Genomic DNA, 20,006 nt, shown 5'->3' with positions numbered 1-20,006 from the left:
ACTCCAAATACTAGAAATGATTTATTATTTAAACAATGCCTACAATAATTTCTGGTCCATAAAGTTTATATATCGCTGAACTTACATATGGTGTTAATCCTAGCAAAAACTAAAAGGGCTCATCCTGTTTAAAAATCCTTGTGGTTTCTGTTTATGTAGGAGGTTATTTTGCTCCTACATCTAGAGAGCAGAGTGGTATTAATGTTTGCTCTTCAACTCGTGCTTTCTACACGCAGCTTGAGTTTGAGCAAAGTTGAAGTGATTTTTAGTGTAAATGCTAAAATTATTGAGACCAGAACACTACAGTTCATATAGCACACTCAAATATTAATAACTACATTGTTTTTGCAGATGGCCCATACTCTGATGGACTTCTGTCAAGGGAGAATTATGAGAAAATCACAGTTGCTGTTGATCGTCTCACTGTTGTCTCAACCATTTCAACACTAAAATGTCAACGCCTACATTTGTTACTACAATGAAAGCAGACAGACCACTAATAACGTATATGCTCACATTTGACATGATCTTCTATCCTGCAGTCTGAAACGGCATGAAATTGCATTTTGTTCTTCTACCTCTGTCACACAGGCCACTATCCCTTATTTCCTCCACCTTTGGTTCATAGTCTTACGTAGTTCAAAGAGCCCGTTTGGGCTCCTCACCTCCACATTCACACAGGCTGGAGCAAGGAGGGCTGGGTCAAGCCAAAGGCCATGGAGGTGCTGAGAGAATTGCTGCACTTGGGTGCAGTGGTACATCGTCCAATCTCCTCTGAAACACACTCTGATGCCCCTGAGGCAGATGTGTTCCCTGGCCTGGCAATAACTTAAACGTTCAGGTTGAACACTAGGAAAAGGTTTTTCACCAGAGGGCGGTGGGCATGGAGCAGACTGCCCGGGGCAGCGGGCGCGGCCCCACGGCGGCACAGTTCAAGGAGCTTTTGGACACCACTCTCAGACATAGGGCTTGGATGTCGGGAGTTGCAGTCGATGATCGCTGTGGGTCAGGATAACCTATGAATTCCGTACGGGTGAAATAAAAGGCAGGGCTCCGAGCCTGAACCTGCCGAGCAGCCGGCTACAGTGACGCAACGCACAAACCGCCACCACAGCACGGCCATGCGGAGCCCCGCCACTACCGCCCGTCCCACCCCGCTCCAAGCGGCGCGGCGGGCAGGCGGGGCGGAGCGCTGGTTGCCATGGCTTCGGTGAGGCGGGGCGGCCCGCTGCGCTGGGCCCGCCTGCTGTCCCCGGCCACGCTGGAGGTGCTGGCGCTGCCCTGCGGCCTGCAGGAGCGCGAGCACCGGTGAGGCCTTCACCAGGCTGTGCTGGTTTCCCTTTGGGCCTCAGCTAGCTGCCCGTCCGGCCCGCTCAGGGCTGTTCCGTGCCTCTTGCCACTGCTCCCCGGCCCAGCAGGGATACGTTGCATCTGACAGCATCACTGCACGGCTGGGGCTCTCTGCAGGTTTCCTGCACAGAACCTGGGGAGATGAAAACAGCCCTTCGTGGCCAGTAGTATTCAACTGTACTTGGAATATTTTGGAATGCTCCTAAAGCAGAATACCTCCGAGGGCAGTTAAGATGTTAAGCTGGCTTGGATCACCTACCCCTGGGCAGGAGTTGTCTGACACCATCTGCTTGTGACAGAGAGGAATTCTGACAGCGCCAGCATTGCTCTGTTTTTAACAATGCATTGTTGTAGGCTTTTATTAAAAATTAATGGTAGGTGTTTTTAGAGTAAATTAGTAATATCAAATAATCAAATTTATCAGTGAAATAGAAAAACAAGCTCCTAACTAAATGCACTGTCCAGGATTCTTGGACGGATTTCTCTATCGAACACTGAAAATTGTCTGTTTGCTGTCAGAATGCATTCTGTTCTTTGGCACTTTCTTTTAGGTTCTTTAGTACAACGATTGAGTTGCTTACATTTTAATTGTTATTCAGTATTTTATTGAAAACATTTGCTGTTATGAAACAAACACAAAGAAGCTGCTGGTGTGTTTGTTACACTCTTAAGTTCCTGTCTTTAAAAAATGCAAGTGAAATGATTAAAAAATACTTACTTTATTCCTGAATATCCATTACTAATAAAGACTGATTAATCTGGTTAATGCAACTGCTGTTCTATTTAAGTTATCTATTCAAATTGATTTTTTACAGGCCTTGCATTTCAGATGATTTAAAAATAGGATATCACAGCAGAGATCATGCAACACAAACAGATATCAAAGAAATACCAGAATTAAATGAATTAGCAGTTGCTACACGAGCTTTAATCAAGGAAGATATCTGAGTCTTTTTCATGCTATAGAACAGATACTTTTTTCACTGTCACCTGTTTTATGTAATATTTGGGCAATCTATTTAGACATTTATTCTGTATTCATATACTCTATATATGATTTTTTTGTTTTCGAAATATACCAACACACAAATATTGATAGGTGAATTAGAGATTGGGTTACTCAGCTAACTGAATCAGAGAAGATTTCATCAAGATTACCATTGTTTAATTTTGAAAATGATAAATTCTAAAGTCTCAAACCCATCTGATCATAGCTAATAGTGTAGCAATAAATGTGGGCCTCATGTCAGTTATGAGCATAGCTAACGTGCCCTGCTGCTTCTGCTTAAATGAAATAGTGTAGTAGAAAAGCTTCTGCTTTGTGCAAATCATATACAAAGTTAGAAAAAAGATTCAGATGGCATTATCTGCACTTGCTTAGATAGATGTGTAATGTAAGCAGAGCCTTACTGAAATTAAATGCTTAGATTTTGGAGCGAAGATGCAGTCCATAACAAGGAAAAATAAAGCTTTCTCAATGTAAATGCCTTAACAGTTTGTGAAGATAGATGCCTCCAGGGACCTGTAGAGGGAGAACTGTTACATCAAAATGATATGTTGCTATCTGTCCCTTCACTGTGTTAAGAAATTACAAAAGAAAATGCTTCAGGATATGAAGTAATTACGTGTGCAGAAAGTTTAATTTCCTTGGAAAAACAAACAAACACTTATCATTCCAGATTATGAGTAATGTATAAACATATAGAAGAGCAAAAATTCAGTGTTTTTGGTATTGCTTTTAGAAGCAATATATATTTCTACCTTGTCCATCATAAAGATTTCTGAGTGTTTTCCTCATCAAAGTCAATGGAAAGCCAAATGTATTTCCTTTAACACTTCTTCTGTTACTTCTTGCTAAAATACAGTTATCTTTACTCTTTTGCAGTAAAAAACTTCGCAGGCTACTGGTTTAAGTTTTATGAACATGCTCTGACTACTTTCTAGGATTCCATTGTGATATCTGTATTGATAGACCTGTCTGGATCTCTTCTGCAGTATCTAATTACCATCTGGCAGAGACTTGAGTATTCAAAAAATAATTATTCCTGAGGAAGTTAAATATCTTTACTGCACAAATATTCTCTTCGGAACTGAACGTTTCTGAGGGGCATTTTTAATTTGGCAGCAAACACTGTAGATGTGGAACAGGGAGCTCCTGCCATTGTAGAGACACGTGCTCTTCTGAACTGACTGTTGTAGACCAAAGGAGATACCACAAGGTATAGAACTGCATTAGATGCTTGTATTTAGGTGAATAATCAGCATCAACAGCGTATTGAACAGAGTAGTTGCACCTTTTTTGCATGTGTGTGTGTGTCTAGTTTACTTTGTATATAAGTAATAACAGGATCTTTATTTTTAGCTCACCAATTCCCTCTAGAAAGATTTGTTCATCTACAAAAGCGCCATTCAAGCACAATATGAAGAAAAAATTGAAGAGCAAGAGTCAAATCTCTATAAATATGTAAATGGTAGACTGACAGACATTGAGACTTTTCATAAACAGATAAAGAGAAAAGATCTTGTTCAATTAAATGTCAATCTTCACTCGATGCCAGTTCTCATTTGTACATCATTGTTCTGTAGATCGATGTTTTATTTAATAAAAATAATTCACAGAAGTATTGAACATAAGATAAAGCAAAATATTAATATAATTTTTTAAAATGACTAAGTTGTCTTTTGTAAATTTGCAATTAATAAAACACGGATTACATTGTACTCTTCATATTAACAGCCATAGCTGTGAAGATGTCTTACATCCTAGAGCAGTTATTTCTAAAATATATATGTACATACACATCACTTACAGTTCTTTTCCATGTATTTCTTCGAAAATATATATTCACTGATCTTTAGATAGTAAACCACAGCTCACACCAGTATTAGTATTCCTATGCAACTAGCGAGCACTCACCACAAGGGAGAAACAAGATTCAACTTTCAGCCTTCAAGATGTCCAAGCTCCTGATGTGAACATATGAAAAGTTTAAAAAAATAAAAATAAATCAATGCATTAATTCCCATCTTAAACATCTGAGACAACTCTTTAAAAAGTGCTTGTCTTTAAGCGGTTTGGAATCTTCAGTTTCTAGATAAAGAGATACAGTTTCAATAATTAGCCAAAAGCTAAAAAGAGACTGAAGAATGAAAAAAAAAAAAAGAAAGAAAAAGATAAAAAAGGAACACAAATACAGTTTTCTCTTTCACAGGAGTTTCAATGGTATTTAATTTCCTTAAATTGAAAGGAAGGCACGGAAGGCAAGTTTTTTGTCTGTTTGTTTTTGTTATTTGTTTGCTTGCTTATTTTAGTGATTGCCTGCTTCCTTTTTTTGTACATTAAATTCCAGAAAGAAGTCCAAATTTGACAAAGTTACCAACAGCAGTTATGTGATGCACTGGCTGTTCTCAGAGGAAATATTAAGGTAGGTTTTAACCATTCACAAGGTTAAGGACTGTTGATTGGAGTAGTGATAGGTCATAAGTCAGTTCTGACAATACCTGGAGAAGGATGTGTTTGTATAATCTATGAAGACTAAGCATATAAGCCACATCAAGTAGAATGAAAATAGCACAAAAATGGTGGGGGGTTTTTTTGGTGTTTTTTTTTTTTTTTTTTTTTTTTTACAAGTCCTGTTTTCCCCCTCCTCTCATGTTGAGCTGTGCAGTTTTGCATACTTGAAAGTTGTTTTATAAGACAGAGGCTATGACTGGCTCTCTTCAGAAGCAGAGACATAGTAATCACATAATGCTGCTTGATTCAATCAGAAATTAATGTCTCAATAGATTTGGAAATTGAATTCCCAGGCTACGAGAGGAGGATGACCAATCATGTACACTCTTAATGACTTTATACTGTGCTCTAGGAACTGTGCCTTAAATTTTCGGAGTTCCAGATTTCAGAGTGTAACACAAATACTAAGAGTGATCCAATTTAGAAAGTTTGGAACTTAAATTTTGTCTTTCTTTCACCGTAAAAATAAGGTTACTAGCTGAATTGCAGATGAGTACATATGATCAGATCACTGCCACACAAGCCACGTAGAAAAACGCGAATGTCACTGTGTTTGAAAAGTTCTCTTTCCCAGCTCCTGTTCATGAATCCTTCTGTAGTAAAAATAAAATGCATATGTATTCCAAGGAGCTTTCAGTAAAATGTTCTCAGTAGGGAACTGCAGGTTTAGGTTCCCTTTATTTGACTTTCCCTTTGTAAGATCTTTTTACTTTTGGATTCTTTTAGTCCAGCTTCAGTAAACAGGTAGAGATTCACCCCATGCCAGATGAGCATAATTCAGTAGGTGGGATGCTCTGAGAAGAAACTGTAACACTCACTAAAGAGTCAAACAAATATGAATGGATTGCACTAGAGACAAATATTGCTGCTATTTATATTTTAAAGAAGCTAAGCAATATTTAGTCACCTAACCTTGAAAAATGACTTAAGGTACTCGTGAAGGAAGAGCTCACGCATACTGTTGAGCATAGTGTTTCCTAATGGTTACTGCGGGCTTTGCATCACAGTGGGCAGGCATTTCAGTATAATATGGGGCTGCACATTCTGTTTTTCTCTGAAAGGCTGATTTTACTGCATTGAAGCAAATCAATCATTGTAGATGCTTTTTTAAAAACCTTTACTGCAATTTAAACACCTTACTGATACAATCAAGATGCAAAAAATAGATGTCAGTAATCCAGAAGTTAACATTTCAGTAGTTTATCTTGCTACACTGTACTTACACTGCACTTTCTTATTTTGTTTCTTGTAAGAGTTTTAGATATGTTCTTTAAAAGTTTTTAAACATATAGAATATGCTTTTCCTTTTTTTCCCTTTCTTTGCCATGTTTGAATTTTCTATTACTATAGATTATGTATTAGATATAACACATTTCTTGATTAAGTATCTGAAATATCAGGTACAATAACATTTTATTTTTGGTACCAGAAACTCTGGAATGTGTACTATGATGTGCTCAAATTAAAAAAAATTGTAGCATTAAAAAAAAAAAAAAAAAAAAAGAGGGCTATGTGATTTATGCAAGAATGTCATTAAGTAATCTCATCTCCTAATAGAAGTATTACAACATAGATAGAGAAGATATAGAATGTTCATCAGGAAAACTTTTGAGGTTTTTACGTGACAAACTGTGTGAGAAAGAGTCCATAATTGAAGATCTGAAAAGAAAAATGCAGGAATATCAAGAAAATGAAAGGACTAAAGTGGTATGTTTTTCCAAAAAGATTATAAACTTGTTACTAAAACCTGGAAACCTTTAAACACTGAAAAATGTGGATGGAGATGGATCACTCCATGTGTGTCAGTCAAATGTGGATGTGGATGGGCAGAGAGAAACTCCCAAGGACAAGTGCAGAATCCTACACTTGGGGAGGAATAACTGCAAGCATCAGAACAGATTAGAGGCTGACCTGCTGGAGAGGAGCTCTGCAGAGAAGGATCTGGGTGTCCTGGTGGGCAAGAGGTTGGCTGTGAGCAGCAGTGTGCTCCTGTGCCCAAGCAGGTCAGTAGTATCCTGGGGTGCATTAAAAATAGAGTAGCCAGCGGGTCAAGGGACGTGATGCTCCCTCTCTACTCTGCCCTGGTGAGGTCGTGTCTGGAGTGCTGTATCCAGTTCTGGGCTCCTCAGTTCAAGAAAGGCAGGAACTTCTAGAGGGTACAGCAGAGGTCCACAGAGATGAGTGAACTGGAGCATCTCCCATAGGATGAACAGCTTTTCCATCTAGAGAAGAGAAAACTGAAGCAGGATCTTATCAATGCTTATAAATAAAGGGCAGAAGTCAAGTACGTGGCATCAGGGTTTTTCAGCAGTGCCCTGTGACCAAACAAGGGATAATGTGCACAAACTGGAACACAGGAAATTTCTTGTGTCCATATGAACACAAGAAAGAACTTCATTGTGAGGGTTACAGGGCAGTGGAACAAGCTACTCAAAGATGTTGTGGAGTCTCCTTCTCTGGAGATACTGAAAACCTTCCAGGATGACTTCGTGTGCAACCTGCTGCAGGGAGCCTGCTTTAGCAGTTTTGGACTTTGAACTCCAGAGATCCTTCCAAACCCGTACAGTTCTGTGATCTCTGGTTTCATTATTTTCCCAGTAAAGATAAAGATAGGAAAATATTAGAACACTTCTTGGGATATCTCTTGCTAAAGATAGGTATTTTGACTGAAGGAGTCTGAAGTAATCTATTTCACTCAATTCAATGTGATAGTGTAATCAGTGATAGTTTGATTATAGATACAGTGGGTTGTTGTTTGCTTTTTTTTTTCTGTTTTTAAAAAAATAAAATATTTTAAGATATTTTTGTAAATCCTGAAGAAAAAAAAAGCTTGTTTAAAAATGTAATACTTGAATAAAATATTGCTCTCAGCACTATTTTATTCCATTTCAGTTACAGAAAATTTCATCTCTATACTTACATTACTTCTCTTGTTTCTCTTTGTTCCTCCTGTCTCCATGTAACTTCTGAAATAAAATATTTTCTTGTTCAGAATTGTGTCATTGGTCATTTAAGTCAGCATTTCAGGTATCCTAATGAAGATTAAAATCCTTCATGTTTGATTTCTCTTAACTCCTGCAACAGCTCTCAGAGTTCAAGAACCACTCGGATATAACCATCCACAGACATGAGAAGTCCCTTTGACTAATTTTCCCTGCACAAATACAGACAGAAATAGTTAGTTTTAATGGTTAAGAACTGTCTTAATTATTCATTCTGTAGCCTTCAAATGGGACACTTAATTCAGTCACATATTTCTGTACACCATTTCCTTTTCCTTTCAGTAATATAAACACATCCTTCCCAAGTTAACAACTCTTGTCAGCAGCTTGCTGAAATGTGAGAAGTTTAAAGAGGCATTGCAGACTTCTCATGTACTTTAGACTGATAAGAAGCAGTCTCGGTTTCTAAAGAGTTTTTGGCTAAGTCTGGTGGTAGATTGCTTTTTGATCTCAGCTCCCTGGGCATCATTAAGATGTACAGTAGTAAGGAAATCTGAAAATGCTATCTTCTACTAGCAGCCACTTAAGTTAGACAGTATTACTCAGGAGTAATGGAGAAAGATGGAGTCTCAGATGTATCCTCTGAGGAACCTACATATCTCTCTGTTTGGAATTGACAGCTATGCAGTCTATTCTAGAACAGGATATTTAAGCTGCGTCATTAGCTCTTGTTAACAGAAGGAAGTGATAGTAATTCATTTTTGTAACAGTCTGTTAGCTACAACAGTCACCAGGAGTACATTCTATTTCTTCGTTGCATCATTTGGGTATCTTCTATTGCTTATTGGGCACCTTCTATTATTGGAAGTTTTGCAAGGCTTTAAAATAGATAACGAAGCAAAAAGAGGACTATAAATGTGTATAATCAATGAACATACAGATGTTATAATTACAAAATAAACAAGAGAGTTTGGCTAAGCAGGCTATTATACCAAAAAGAGAATAAATAGAGTGCTTACCCTTGTCCTAGGCTCATTACAAAACTCCAGAGGAGGGATCTCCAGAAGAGATCCTCCCCACCAGCAGTCAGCTCTTAAATGGGCCTTAGGAGAGGTGCAGCCAGGCTCCACCCTTCCGGCAGCACAGGAGAATTGCCTTCACCTGTGCTCCTGTGGCTGACTCAGTGAGATCAATCAGAGGTTCAGGCCGTGATCCAGCTGTTTCCATACAAAATGGTAATATGAATGTCAATATTATGAACAAAAAAATTCGTAACATATTGGGAGGAAAAAAAGCGGCTGTAATTGTGTGAACATACAAGTAGGTAAAAGTTGTAGAGTGGTTAATAACGTGAAAAAAACTCTGGGAGCAATTTTAAAAAAGATATGTTCTGTATAGGAGGAGGCAGAATCATATGCTTTTATCACAGAGTAACAGTTACTTTCTGATTCATCAACCACTACAAAGGATTCTGAATGTCTGCAGAGAACACACATTTGTAGACTTGGAAGCCAAGAGAGCTTAGATTTAGAAGCCCCCCAGAAACAGCTGACCAGTTTGTGGTAGGTGTTTTACATAATGGAAAACTTAGTGTGACTTTTCTTAATCAGCATCACAGATTACATAAAACCTATTTTCCAACAAAGCTGATTTTGCTATTTTGGAAGAATATACATTCAGTTGAGTGGTACCTGTGAACACAAGATCTTTGCAAGTTGTTTGATTTAGTAGCACTGCTTAAAAGATAGCGTGCTGCAGTAAGATATGTCCTGCCTTAAAATTTAGTGATGTGACCTTCCACTAAGTTGTGGAAAAAACTGTAAGTCTCTAGTTTCAGACCTCACAAAGAGGAAGGTAGACATAGATGAGGCCCTTTGCCTACCAGGAAAACTAGGAGGCATATTGGTGAAGTTTTCTCTTATAAGAAGTTCATTCTATGTTAGTAACACGGACTGTGGAGCTTGTAGGGTAAATATCTACAGTTCTATTTGTCACTCTGATAAGATGGGGTGCTGTGCAGCTCCTGACCTTTGTGTAATCTGTGAAAGAGATAAAATATTCTTCAGGCAAAGCCCTCATTACCCAGTGGAAGAACTCAAAAAATACATGGAAATGAGGAATTAACTCTATCTGTTCTCTGAGAATTCTGCTTTTATGCAAAAGGGAACATTCTCTGTTTTCCCCTGTCAAGGAATTTGCACTGAAATGCCTATTCTCATTCCAAAGTTATGCTATCTGAACTTCTTTTCTGTCTCTGACATGCCTTAAAGAATGAAAGGAGTTATCTGGGCCAGTAGTAATTTGTTAGTCCTATCCTTTCTGATGCCTCCATTTTGTTACATTTAAAAGACCTGCATAGATGACATAATAAAATTCAGTGTCCAGAGGATGAAAATACACAGGAAAATTATTGCCAGTTGAAGTATGTTATCAGAGGAGTGGTAGAATCTTGATCCCCTGAATGATCCTGGAGGACTGGAAGCCCTTTTAGAGTATACCCATTAGCTGAATTGAAGATAAGAGTGTAATAGCAGAGTGACTGCCTGAAAAGTAATGGCTTTGTGCAAGCAGTGGCTGTACTAGAACCTTCCACTTTCAACCTTGACATTTTAAACATGAAAATGAAACAATTATTGTTATAAATGTACTCTTGTTACGGATGTATGATTTTCCAACAATAAATGTAAATAAACACTGGAATGATCATTTCCCCTGCAACTCAAAACTGGTGTATTGTGGATGTTTGTCATGACGACTTGTACCATTGCACCCTCTTGTGGTGTAAATAATAGACTTTAAATGCCTAAAAAATAGCTTTGGAAGGAAAAGGGAGATGATAACTTAAATGACAGATTTTCTACAGTTACTTTGTTACCAAGGCAAGTTCATAAAAAACTAACAGCAGTTAAAAGTTAAAACTTAAAAAAGTTAAAAACTGCAGTTTATAATTTTATCTGAAATTTTATTTGAAATTTATTTTATCTGAAACATGCTCAAGTGTTGTCTTTTTTGGTATCATATGATAGCATCAGTAATTTTCGTTGTATATTTTTGCATTAAAAGGGCAAAAATCCTACCTGTTTTTCAAGTGTCCCTTTAGTTATCTTGTGTGCATATTAAATACTTTGAGATGCCAAAGGGAAATGTGAATTTCACAACTACATAATAAATAGCTGTATTCTCTCACTTTTACCTCAAGGCCATTTGCCTTTAATATTGTCATTATAGGTGGATAAATCTAATTTAAGTTTTTTTACTGACCAAAATTATGAATGCATATTTATTTAATATAATTAGAAATGCCTAATGCATGCAGGTAACAACCTGCATTGTATCACGTTAATAAAAGTGTAATTGGATTTATTTAGGCTTAGCATATACTTCTTTTTTTTTTTTTTAATCTTAAAGTATTAAAACTGTTAGAATGGAGATAATGAAATAGATAAGGTGAGAAATGCTGAAGTCTCTTGGCTAAGCCGTGTCATAATTGCCTTCCAGCCTCCAGCCCTTTTTTCTTACATCTTGAAAGTTCCCCAGTTTAAGCAAGCCAAACGCTACCGCTGTGGGCAGATGGTAGAGAGAACATTGCTACAAAACCTGCCACTCAAAGTGTAACAGATGACTGTAGCTACAGAAAATTGTCCCTTTGTTCGTTTTGCTAATGAGTGTCCTCATTGCAGCAGGAGCCTGAATAGTTAATGACGTGCAGTTCTGGTCCCTGGCAGGCGGTGGGGCTACAGCTAAAGGCTGCCTCGGTAATGTGCAAAGTCCAGGCGGAGAAAGTGTTGTATCCTTTCATGAAAGCACTAAAGGACTGCGGATACGCTTGTAGTTGTGGCACCGTTTAAAACTTATTCACGGGTTTCATTCAATCGTTTGGGCTTACTTTACGATAAACTCAAGGTTCTTCTGCGAGCATCGGCTGTTGCTCGAATACTGCCTGAAGAAAGGAACAAATGGACATCAGCCTATGAAGAGCTGTAACAGCTTCTTAGAAGCTCGGAGATCCGGAGTTGGTTTTGCAGTGGGCTGAGCTGACTACAGCCTGAGCAGAGTTAGTTAGCACTCCGATATTGCACGTGCTGTTCTCCTAGCGCTGCTGTTTCCTGAGCTTGATACAGCTTCTCAAAACAAGCATGCCATCTAGCAACTTTTTTGCTGCACAAGGATTGTTTAAGGTGAAATACTGTTGAAACATTTTTCACAACTTTATGAAGACACCTTGCGTTCTTAGAAGTAACGTGTTTGCTAAGAAAACTTGCTCTTTAAGTAAAATTTCTTTAGTAAATGATGGAGAAGCACAAGCTTGCATGAATTACTTTTCAGAATGCTTTGCATTTTATTTACACGATTTCTTATAAAATCAATGGAAACATTGTGGCCAAAACTTTATATAATACAGTGATAATCTGTTCTGATTAGTTTGAGATCAAAAATGTTTTTCTGAGGCAAAACAGAAAGTTCTGGGCTAAATGTTACCCCTAAGTACCTTACAGTTCAAGTTTCTGTCATTTGAAAACCTCAGGGTTTTATTTTCAAGTAATTTTTTTTTAAACAGAGTTCATATTTTTACCGAGCAGAGCAAACAGCATCCTAAATTTTCCTTAGTAAGCAAAGTAGCTGCTGTCTGAATCTTCTCTTTTGTGTTAATATTTTAAAGAGATCCAGGAGTTAGTTAATATTCCAGTATTACTATAAAGATCCGTGCCAGCTCTGAAAGCTTTTCTATAATTTTAAAAGAAATATGTGGCAGTAAAATCTAGACAGCCATAAGACAATATATTCAAATGTTTTCAATAGCTTTGAGACCAACAAGAAAAAAAGAGTAGCTGTCCCAATAAGCTACAGTTGCATAAGAAGTCTTTTCCATAATGGACGTGGCAAGATTTAAACAAAGGACACGCATAATAAAAATGTAAATGAGTTTGCTTTACTAAAACTATAACTTTAAAGTCTTTTGTTGTATGTTATCCTGGAACCTTCTTACAAGGTAATCACTGTTTGCATAGAGATTTAAACCGTAGTCTTCAATAGCATTAAACCCCTGCACGGTCTATGTGTGACAGGCATGCAAAGCCATGTTAATGTTCAGAATATGAATTGCCTCTGGGTGGCTCCGACACCAAGTAGCAAACCAACTGTGTTGATATCAGAAGGCCTGATGGACTCCATGCGGCTCCCAGCCTGAAAACTTCACCGCTTTGACATGTGATGTGCTCCTCATGACACTGGCAGCACTGTCACTGAGAAATGGCACAAAGGCAACAAGCCCCCCTCCTTAGCCATGCACTTTGCAACCCCCTGGTGTTGCCTGTCCGCAGCCTCTCCTGCCTGCCTAGTTACGGACAGCACTTCAGAAACACGGGGGGAAGTGTGGGTGGATAGGCCCCAGCTGCCTTCCTGGACTCAGCCTCCATAATAAATTGACCTGAATGATGAGGGCACACAAACAGTATGATATGCATTATTCCTGTCAATAAAATGTCCCCATGTGTTATAGTCTTTGTATATAATGTACTGCAGCCTTTCTTCTTGCAGGAACCTATTTAGAGCCTCAACTTTTTTCTATTCATATTATGACTCTGTAATAGAATTCAGAAATTATATGATACTGTGTTGTATAATATTATAGCAGTGCAGCATATTGAAACCCCCGATTCCTCACTTATAAATTCAAGGCACTGCAATCTTTTAGGTTGTCTTTGAAGGCGATGACCGTGGAAACAAAAAGCTTGAAAAAGAGAATGAAGAGTTCAAAGAAGAGGTTTTCAAACTACGCAACGAGATTGCTCGTCTTGAGAATTGTCTGCAACACTCTGAAAAAGAAAAGCATGCATTAGGTAAAACTTTAAGCTGCCGTGGTTCAAGATGCTCAGCTGAAATGTTGCTGAAGTAGGAATTAATTGTTACTGCACTTCAGAAGTATTGTAACTTCTTTCCGGGCTGTTGTCTTTTTTTGGTATTGAATGCTAATTTTGTGTGTATTTGTACAGAAAATCATACGCATTTATTCTAATTTTAATGCATATATTTACATATTTTTATTTTATGACAAAGGAATATTTGCTGTGGCTTTTGAGACTTGTAATGTTGCCTAGCAATGCAGTTGAGTTTATATTTTTGGCGGATAAGTGCTGTAAAGTTACTGAAGTAGAACAGCATTATAAATCAGTATTTTTGCTTTTAAATGACGATCTGCTATTTTATCTTCATTACATGAAATTCTCTCGGGGGTAGATTTTGAGCTTCTGCAAAATATCCAAGCATACATTTTGTTATCTGATTATGTACTTCAGTGTTTCTGAGGAAGTTTTCTAACAGAAATTGTTTCTTTGAAATAATCTATGCTTCCGATATTTTTGCTTTATTACAGTTCTTAAAAGGAGATTTAAAAAAAAAAAAAAAAAAAAAAAAAACCTACAGTGTGCAATCTTTACCAACTTGCTTCTTGTATATTTCCTTTATAAAATATTTAATGGAGAACTGGAAACTGTAGCAATAGATTAGAATTTGGCTGTTTAATTTTGTTATATCCATGTGGTTTAGACCCAGTATTGTCTTTAATAGTAGCAAGATGAATTTGACGTAGAAAATATTCCTGATTCCTGCTTATCATCTGATTCAATGGTGCTTCTTATCTTTTGGAAGTTTTGCATGAACAATGAAGAACCACCTGCTAAAACACTTTGTACTGGCTGTGACTAACAGCAAGGATGTCCATAAATAGTATTAATGAAAAGCTATGGGTTCTCAGTCACACTTGGCTCTTGAACTTACTTCTCAATCTCAATCTGACCAGCCGGCCAAACAGCAGGAAGAAGGCTGTGAATGTCAAGGGCAGTGATGAAGGTCACCGTTCTGCCAGGACTGCTCCACTGTGCATTCCACCAGGTTTATAGACTGACCTGAAGCAAACATTTTGCATACATTAATGGAGGCGTATAATTCCATGCTTTCTCTTTCTCCTCTTGTTTTCAGATAGGCAAGTTCAAAGAATGCAATTAAAAATGGAAAGTGATGAGCAAACTATTCAACAGGTATGGTAATTTTTACATTTGTTAGCTACACTCCTGGAGGACCATTAACAGGCTTGGACTGTTAGCAGTGTATAGACCAAACAATGCTAGGAAGCTGAAAAATAGTCTCAGACTTGAATAATGTTACATTATGTTTTATGGTAGTATAACTCATTGTAGAGTAATAGTGAGCTGGTGTTCCTTTAATGAGTATGGTTGCTTCTTGACCCATCATATTGTATAATTTTGTTGAAATACAGTGAAAGTTCTGAACCTCAGTATACTACATTAAAATGATGGACTACTTTAGTATAGAAAAAAATGCACTCAGTAAGATTTTGAAGGCAGGATAAGAGCAAATAGCAAGTTACATCCAACAAAAGCCTTTTTAGTCACCTACAATTTGTAAAATATTCCATTACCCATGGATAGACCTATAATTATTTGTGATTTATTATTTATGTGTTATCTGAGCAACACAGTAGCTAGGCAAGGCATGAAATACAACTTTCTAAAAAACGTTTCCAACGCTAATATCCGTTTGGTAACAAATGATAAAACATGGACAGGTCTCAGAGTTTACTTGTTATAACTTCTATATATCCTCCCAGTGCCTTTCTGTCTTGTGACAGTTCTCAAATGACTTTTTCTGCAAGGCATATATTTCTTCCTGAGATCTATTCATTTTTAATAGAAAACTTTAGAACAGTCACAATATATGAGTCTCTATAGAGAACATTCCTTCTGTGAAAAATTCCCAAGAGATTCTGTAGAAAACTCACTTACCTGTGGTAAATCTTAAGGGAAATAATGACATTTCTTTGTGCTTATTAAGGATTACAAAATTCTCACAGAACTTAATGTTAAAAACACAAATTGATGGTGAGCTAAGGCATTGGAATTCTAAAGTCATTCCTTTCATTGGCTTTCCTTGTGACCGTAGATGAATCTGCCTTCTATGACCAAGTTTCCCACTCTAAAATACAGAAACCTACTTATCCCTAAAGGACTATTGAAAGGTTATATTCATTAAAGTTTAAAAAAAGGATACTATGCATGAAATCTAAAATTGGAAATGGAGAACTAGTTGGTCAGCCTACTACACTGCATTGTCAAGGAAGGGATGCTTCTGTTAGTGTTTTGGCTGTTAAGGTCTGACAGTGTTCAGAAATCCCCCTCAGGTTTGAAATCTCACTATGCTGAAAGTGCCAGTCATCAGAACAGAGTTTTTTCTCCTCTAGCTTACTTTTTATTTTCCTTTTCTTCACTTCAGCTCAGTGCAATAGAGGCTTTTGTCTCACATGCTGTATTTTCCTGCAGATTCTCCCTCAGCTGGGAGATTTGAGCAGCAGTGTAGGAACTCTTCTACCTATCTCTCATGTGATTTCAAAGCACTACATTTGTGTAAATATGGATCACATGCTTTAGTCCCAAACTTCCTCCAATTCCACTATCCACACAGGTAGCCCTTCATGACTGCTGTACTTTCTGCCAAGTAGATAAGACTGGAGTGCTGTCAGAAGCCTTTGGAGAAGCCCTTCTCATTATAATTCTGATAACTGTAATTCTGTTCCCAAAAGAAAAAAAATACAATTCTAAAACATAAACTACATTATTGACGTTTCTGATTTTTTTTTCCCTCTTCTGCATATCCCACTGGAAGCTATTCTCTCGATAACCAGAATATGGTTAAATTCTTCTTACATTAGAAAGCCTTTATTTTTAATACGAGGAGTTTGACCAGAAGGCACGCACTGCTGCAGTGCTCAGCAGCTGGACTTCTCACTCCAGAAGTGGAGTTCACAAAACTGGTACAGAAGCCAGCCAGTTTCTTATACACACTACACAAGGAAAAGTCAAGGCTTAAAGATGAAATTCAAAGCACACTCTGTGTTGAAACAGTAAATGATGGTGAAACAGGCTCAGAGCACTGTATTTTACTTGGACTAATAAGAAAATATTGTTACATGTCTTGTGGTTAGGAATTGGAGTCTGACAGGATTCCCTGTGCCCAGACAGCCCAGCTGTGCCCAGCTGTGCCCCAGCTCTCCAGTCTCCTCTCAAAGCATCATGAGAGATGGCAAGCACTGACTTTCTCCCAAGGACTAGAGTGCCTGCCCAGCATTCTGCTAATTGGTGAACTCAAGGATGTTTGAGTAGATAGCTCTATATAGCAGTGATTTAACTGCTCATTTACACTGTGTTCTGATTGGAAAATATTCTCTTAAAACAAGAGCCATAATCTCTGGAGTACTGGCAGGGATACATGGAGAAAGGAATTTTCCCCTAAGTTTCTTCTTTGAATTATTACTGAGTATCTGTGTTTGGTTTTTATGTGTCCGTGTGCAGTGTGTGAGGTTGTCTGGTGTTTTTTTCTTGTAGTCTAATGTAAAATTCATAAATGATCCAGCAAGTCAGAACACAGCATTCCTCTTTCTCATGCAGTCACAGCTCTGCTATGTGGTGAAGCTCATGCGTGAGCATTCTGTATCTAGTCTCATGAATTTCATATTCTTTGAGTCCAATGGCACAGCTTGAACAGAACTGGTGGCTTATTCTCATCACAGAGTGGTAGTTAAGGCACTTTTCCATGACTTGGGATATTGTAATCAAGCCCCATAAAACTCCCAGAGGCACACAATGTGAGCTGCCCTGATTTGCGGCTGAGCATTCCAGCTTCTGGGTTATTGTGCTGAAGGGGAGCGTTTCTCCATTTTTATGAAAGAAAATGAATGACAGTGTTGTGTTCAACATTGTCTGGTTTTAATAATGTTCTAAATGCAAATTCAGTAAGCAACAAACTCTGTTCCTCATCACACTGGGAAATATAGATGTTTAACTTGCCGGTCCCAACTGACAGCAACTGTGACAGCTCCAATCCAGCAGAACTCAAGGACACTGCTGTACGGTGTAATGTTTAAGCATGTTTTGATTCTGAAACCGCTGGAGAATCCCTGAGAAATCCTTCTTTCACTCTTCTGTAGTCACATCTCTTTGTCATTGGTGAGACCCATGTATCATTTGCTGACAAATCTTATCTCACACAGATCTTTTAGAACTCTGCTGATTATTTGCAATCCTGCCATTTTTCTACAAGTGTGTACATGTCTACAAGCCACATTTCTGAGAGTTCAAATCAGTGAACTCTCTGTTTCTGATGTTTTTGTCATCTTCCTGCCTCCTGTGACATCACGCTCTGTTTTACTTACGTCGGAAGGCTTTTATGCATGTGACTCGCGGCACTATTAAATCCCAAAGGAAAGTGGCTAGCAGTAAATCAAGATCCCTATCTACTATCAGTACTAATAAAGAAATGTCTGTCCATGTGTTGTCTCTTGATAAGGGAACTGTCTCTAGAAATAATTTTTAGAGAATTATGCCTGTCTGGAATACAAAATCCAACACTAATCCTTGTGTGCTTGTATTTTAGTTAATTGAATTTCAAGAAGAGATGAAGGCAGAACTTGAAAACAGAAGATCATTATATAAAAATCTGGTAAGATATTTGTGTAAACATTTTCATGAACCATCATTTATTGCAAATATAATAAAATACACAAAACTTTTGCAATATCCCATAGATCGAATGTGGTTGTTTTTCAGGTCAGGAAGTTGCTTTACAGGTGAAAAAGCCATTGCAAAACTATGTTAGGGTTTTGTTTTTTGTGTGTGGTATTTTGAGAGGAATAGATACAAACAATGCTACTAGAAATGTTTAGAAGAAAAAAATACTAATATTTTGTTTTAGATGGGCTTGGAAAATGTTTAATAAATGTGACATTATTTGTAAGGTTTATGGCTGCTGTTAACAAATGTCGTAGGCAACGACAGAGAGTTTTGTCTTTAAATATTTTTGTATTCTGCATTAGTCTCATAAGAACACAGCCTTTTATTTTCTTTTTACATGATCCAGGAACTTTCCAGACGGCTGGTCCTTTATTTTGCCATTTGACTTTTTTTCCTAGCCTGATTTCGTACTGGCTTTCACACTGATCACCACTAGTATGTCTTTGTTACAGTAAACTGACTGGGTTTATTATAATAAAAAATAAAACACAGCTTGACTTGCGATCTAAATGTGCTGGAAGAGAATATGATACTGTTTAGAAGAGAAAAGGTTGTGAATAGAAAATCAGTACCACTTCAGTTATTTAAACATTTGCTTTTCTGCAGCTTGTCAAACTTTGTGCCAAGTCATAGCTGCTGTACTTTGTTTTGTTAATCTCAGCACCATGTGTCGTGGGCTTTATAGTGAGGGGCCAATCCTGCGCTCCTTCCTCAGTTTTCAGTTCCAGTGAGCCTGGGTGAGTATTGTAGGACTGCATTTTTTTAAACTAGAGGAAAACAAAACACAATGTTATAGAACAGGGCTTTCAAATCAGTTTACGAAGGTGAGTAGCCACCAAATAAATTCCCTGTTAAATTAATCCACATAAGAATCTTCGTAATGAAAACAATTTTCATTATGAAAACAAGATGCATGCACAATTCTCTTGAAATTAGGAAGTCATGAATGAAATAATTTAAAATCTGCCTTTCTAAATTTAGCCTGCAAAAGGGCAAGCTGCTCCTTAAAAAAAAAATTATCTTTTGGGATAGAAAAGCACAGTAGAGAATCCTGGTTGATGCTAGGAACTGCAGTCTGACCTGCGGATTTGTTAAATTGTATGTTTATCGGAAATGCTTAAACGCATTGCTGTTACACGGTAAAGCTGAGGAGTGATTTGGATTCCTAGTGTGTTTCTGAACTGATTTATAACACAAGAAGAGCTCAGACAGACTTCTGGATCTGAAATCATAACTGAGGTACCTGGAGGAATCATTTTCAGTTACAAATTGAATTGTGGTAGTCCTAGAAATCCCTGAGGAACCTCTAACACTAAAATCTAGGCAGTCAGGATTGATCTATTCTTTATATAAATTAAAAGACAAAACAAAACAGAGATTGAAGCTTTTAATAATTCAGGAGTAAAATAAAATAGTTTTTAAAATGAATAAATATTGATTCTCAGACATTCAATTCTATTTTCACCCCAGAGTTAGTTGCAATTTTCACCTAGAAAATATTTCATCTTACTGAAGGAACTGCGAAAACCTTCTAGTTCAGAAATGGCCCGAGTTCCAAACAAAGGAGTGCATGGCAACCCAAACTTCGCAAAGGATGTTGAGCAAGACTTGGTCTCA

General features: G+C 37.6%; 1 protein-coding gene across 1 annotated transcript in view; it reads left to right on the top strand.

The window, feature by feature from the left end:
* Positions 1-1,201: 1,201 nt before the first annotated feature.
* The window catches only part of LOC306948598 (uncharacterized protein C10orf67, mitochondrial), a gene marked incomplete at both ends in the record, with an annotated part of 33,727 nt that continues 14,922 nt past the window's right edge, over positions 1,202-20,006 (top strand). The window contains 10 exon segments of the mRNA XM_079538242.1: positions 1,202-1,308; positions 2,166-2,286; positions 3,713-3,727; positions 3,731-3,856; positions 4,701-4,715; positions 4,719-4,775; positions 6,422-6,571; positions 13,502-13,646; positions 14,785-14,843; positions 18,253-18,318. Of these exon segments, the coding sequence (XP_079394368.1) occupies positions 1,202-1,308; positions 2,166-2,286; positions 3,713-3,727; positions 3,731-3,856; positions 4,701-4,715; positions 4,719-4,775; positions 6,422-6,571; positions 13,502-13,646; positions 14,785-14,843; positions 18,253-18,318 (861 nt within the window).

The sequence above is a fragment of the Tetrao urogallus genome, assembly GCF_951394365.1.
Source record: "Tetrao urogallus genome assembly, chromosome: 7".
NCBI lineage: Eukaryota > Metazoa > Chordata > Aves > Galliformes > Phasianidae > Tetrao > Tetrao urogallus.
Note: the sequence above shows the minus strand (reverse complement) of the source record. Positions and strands in the feature narration are given on the sequence as shown.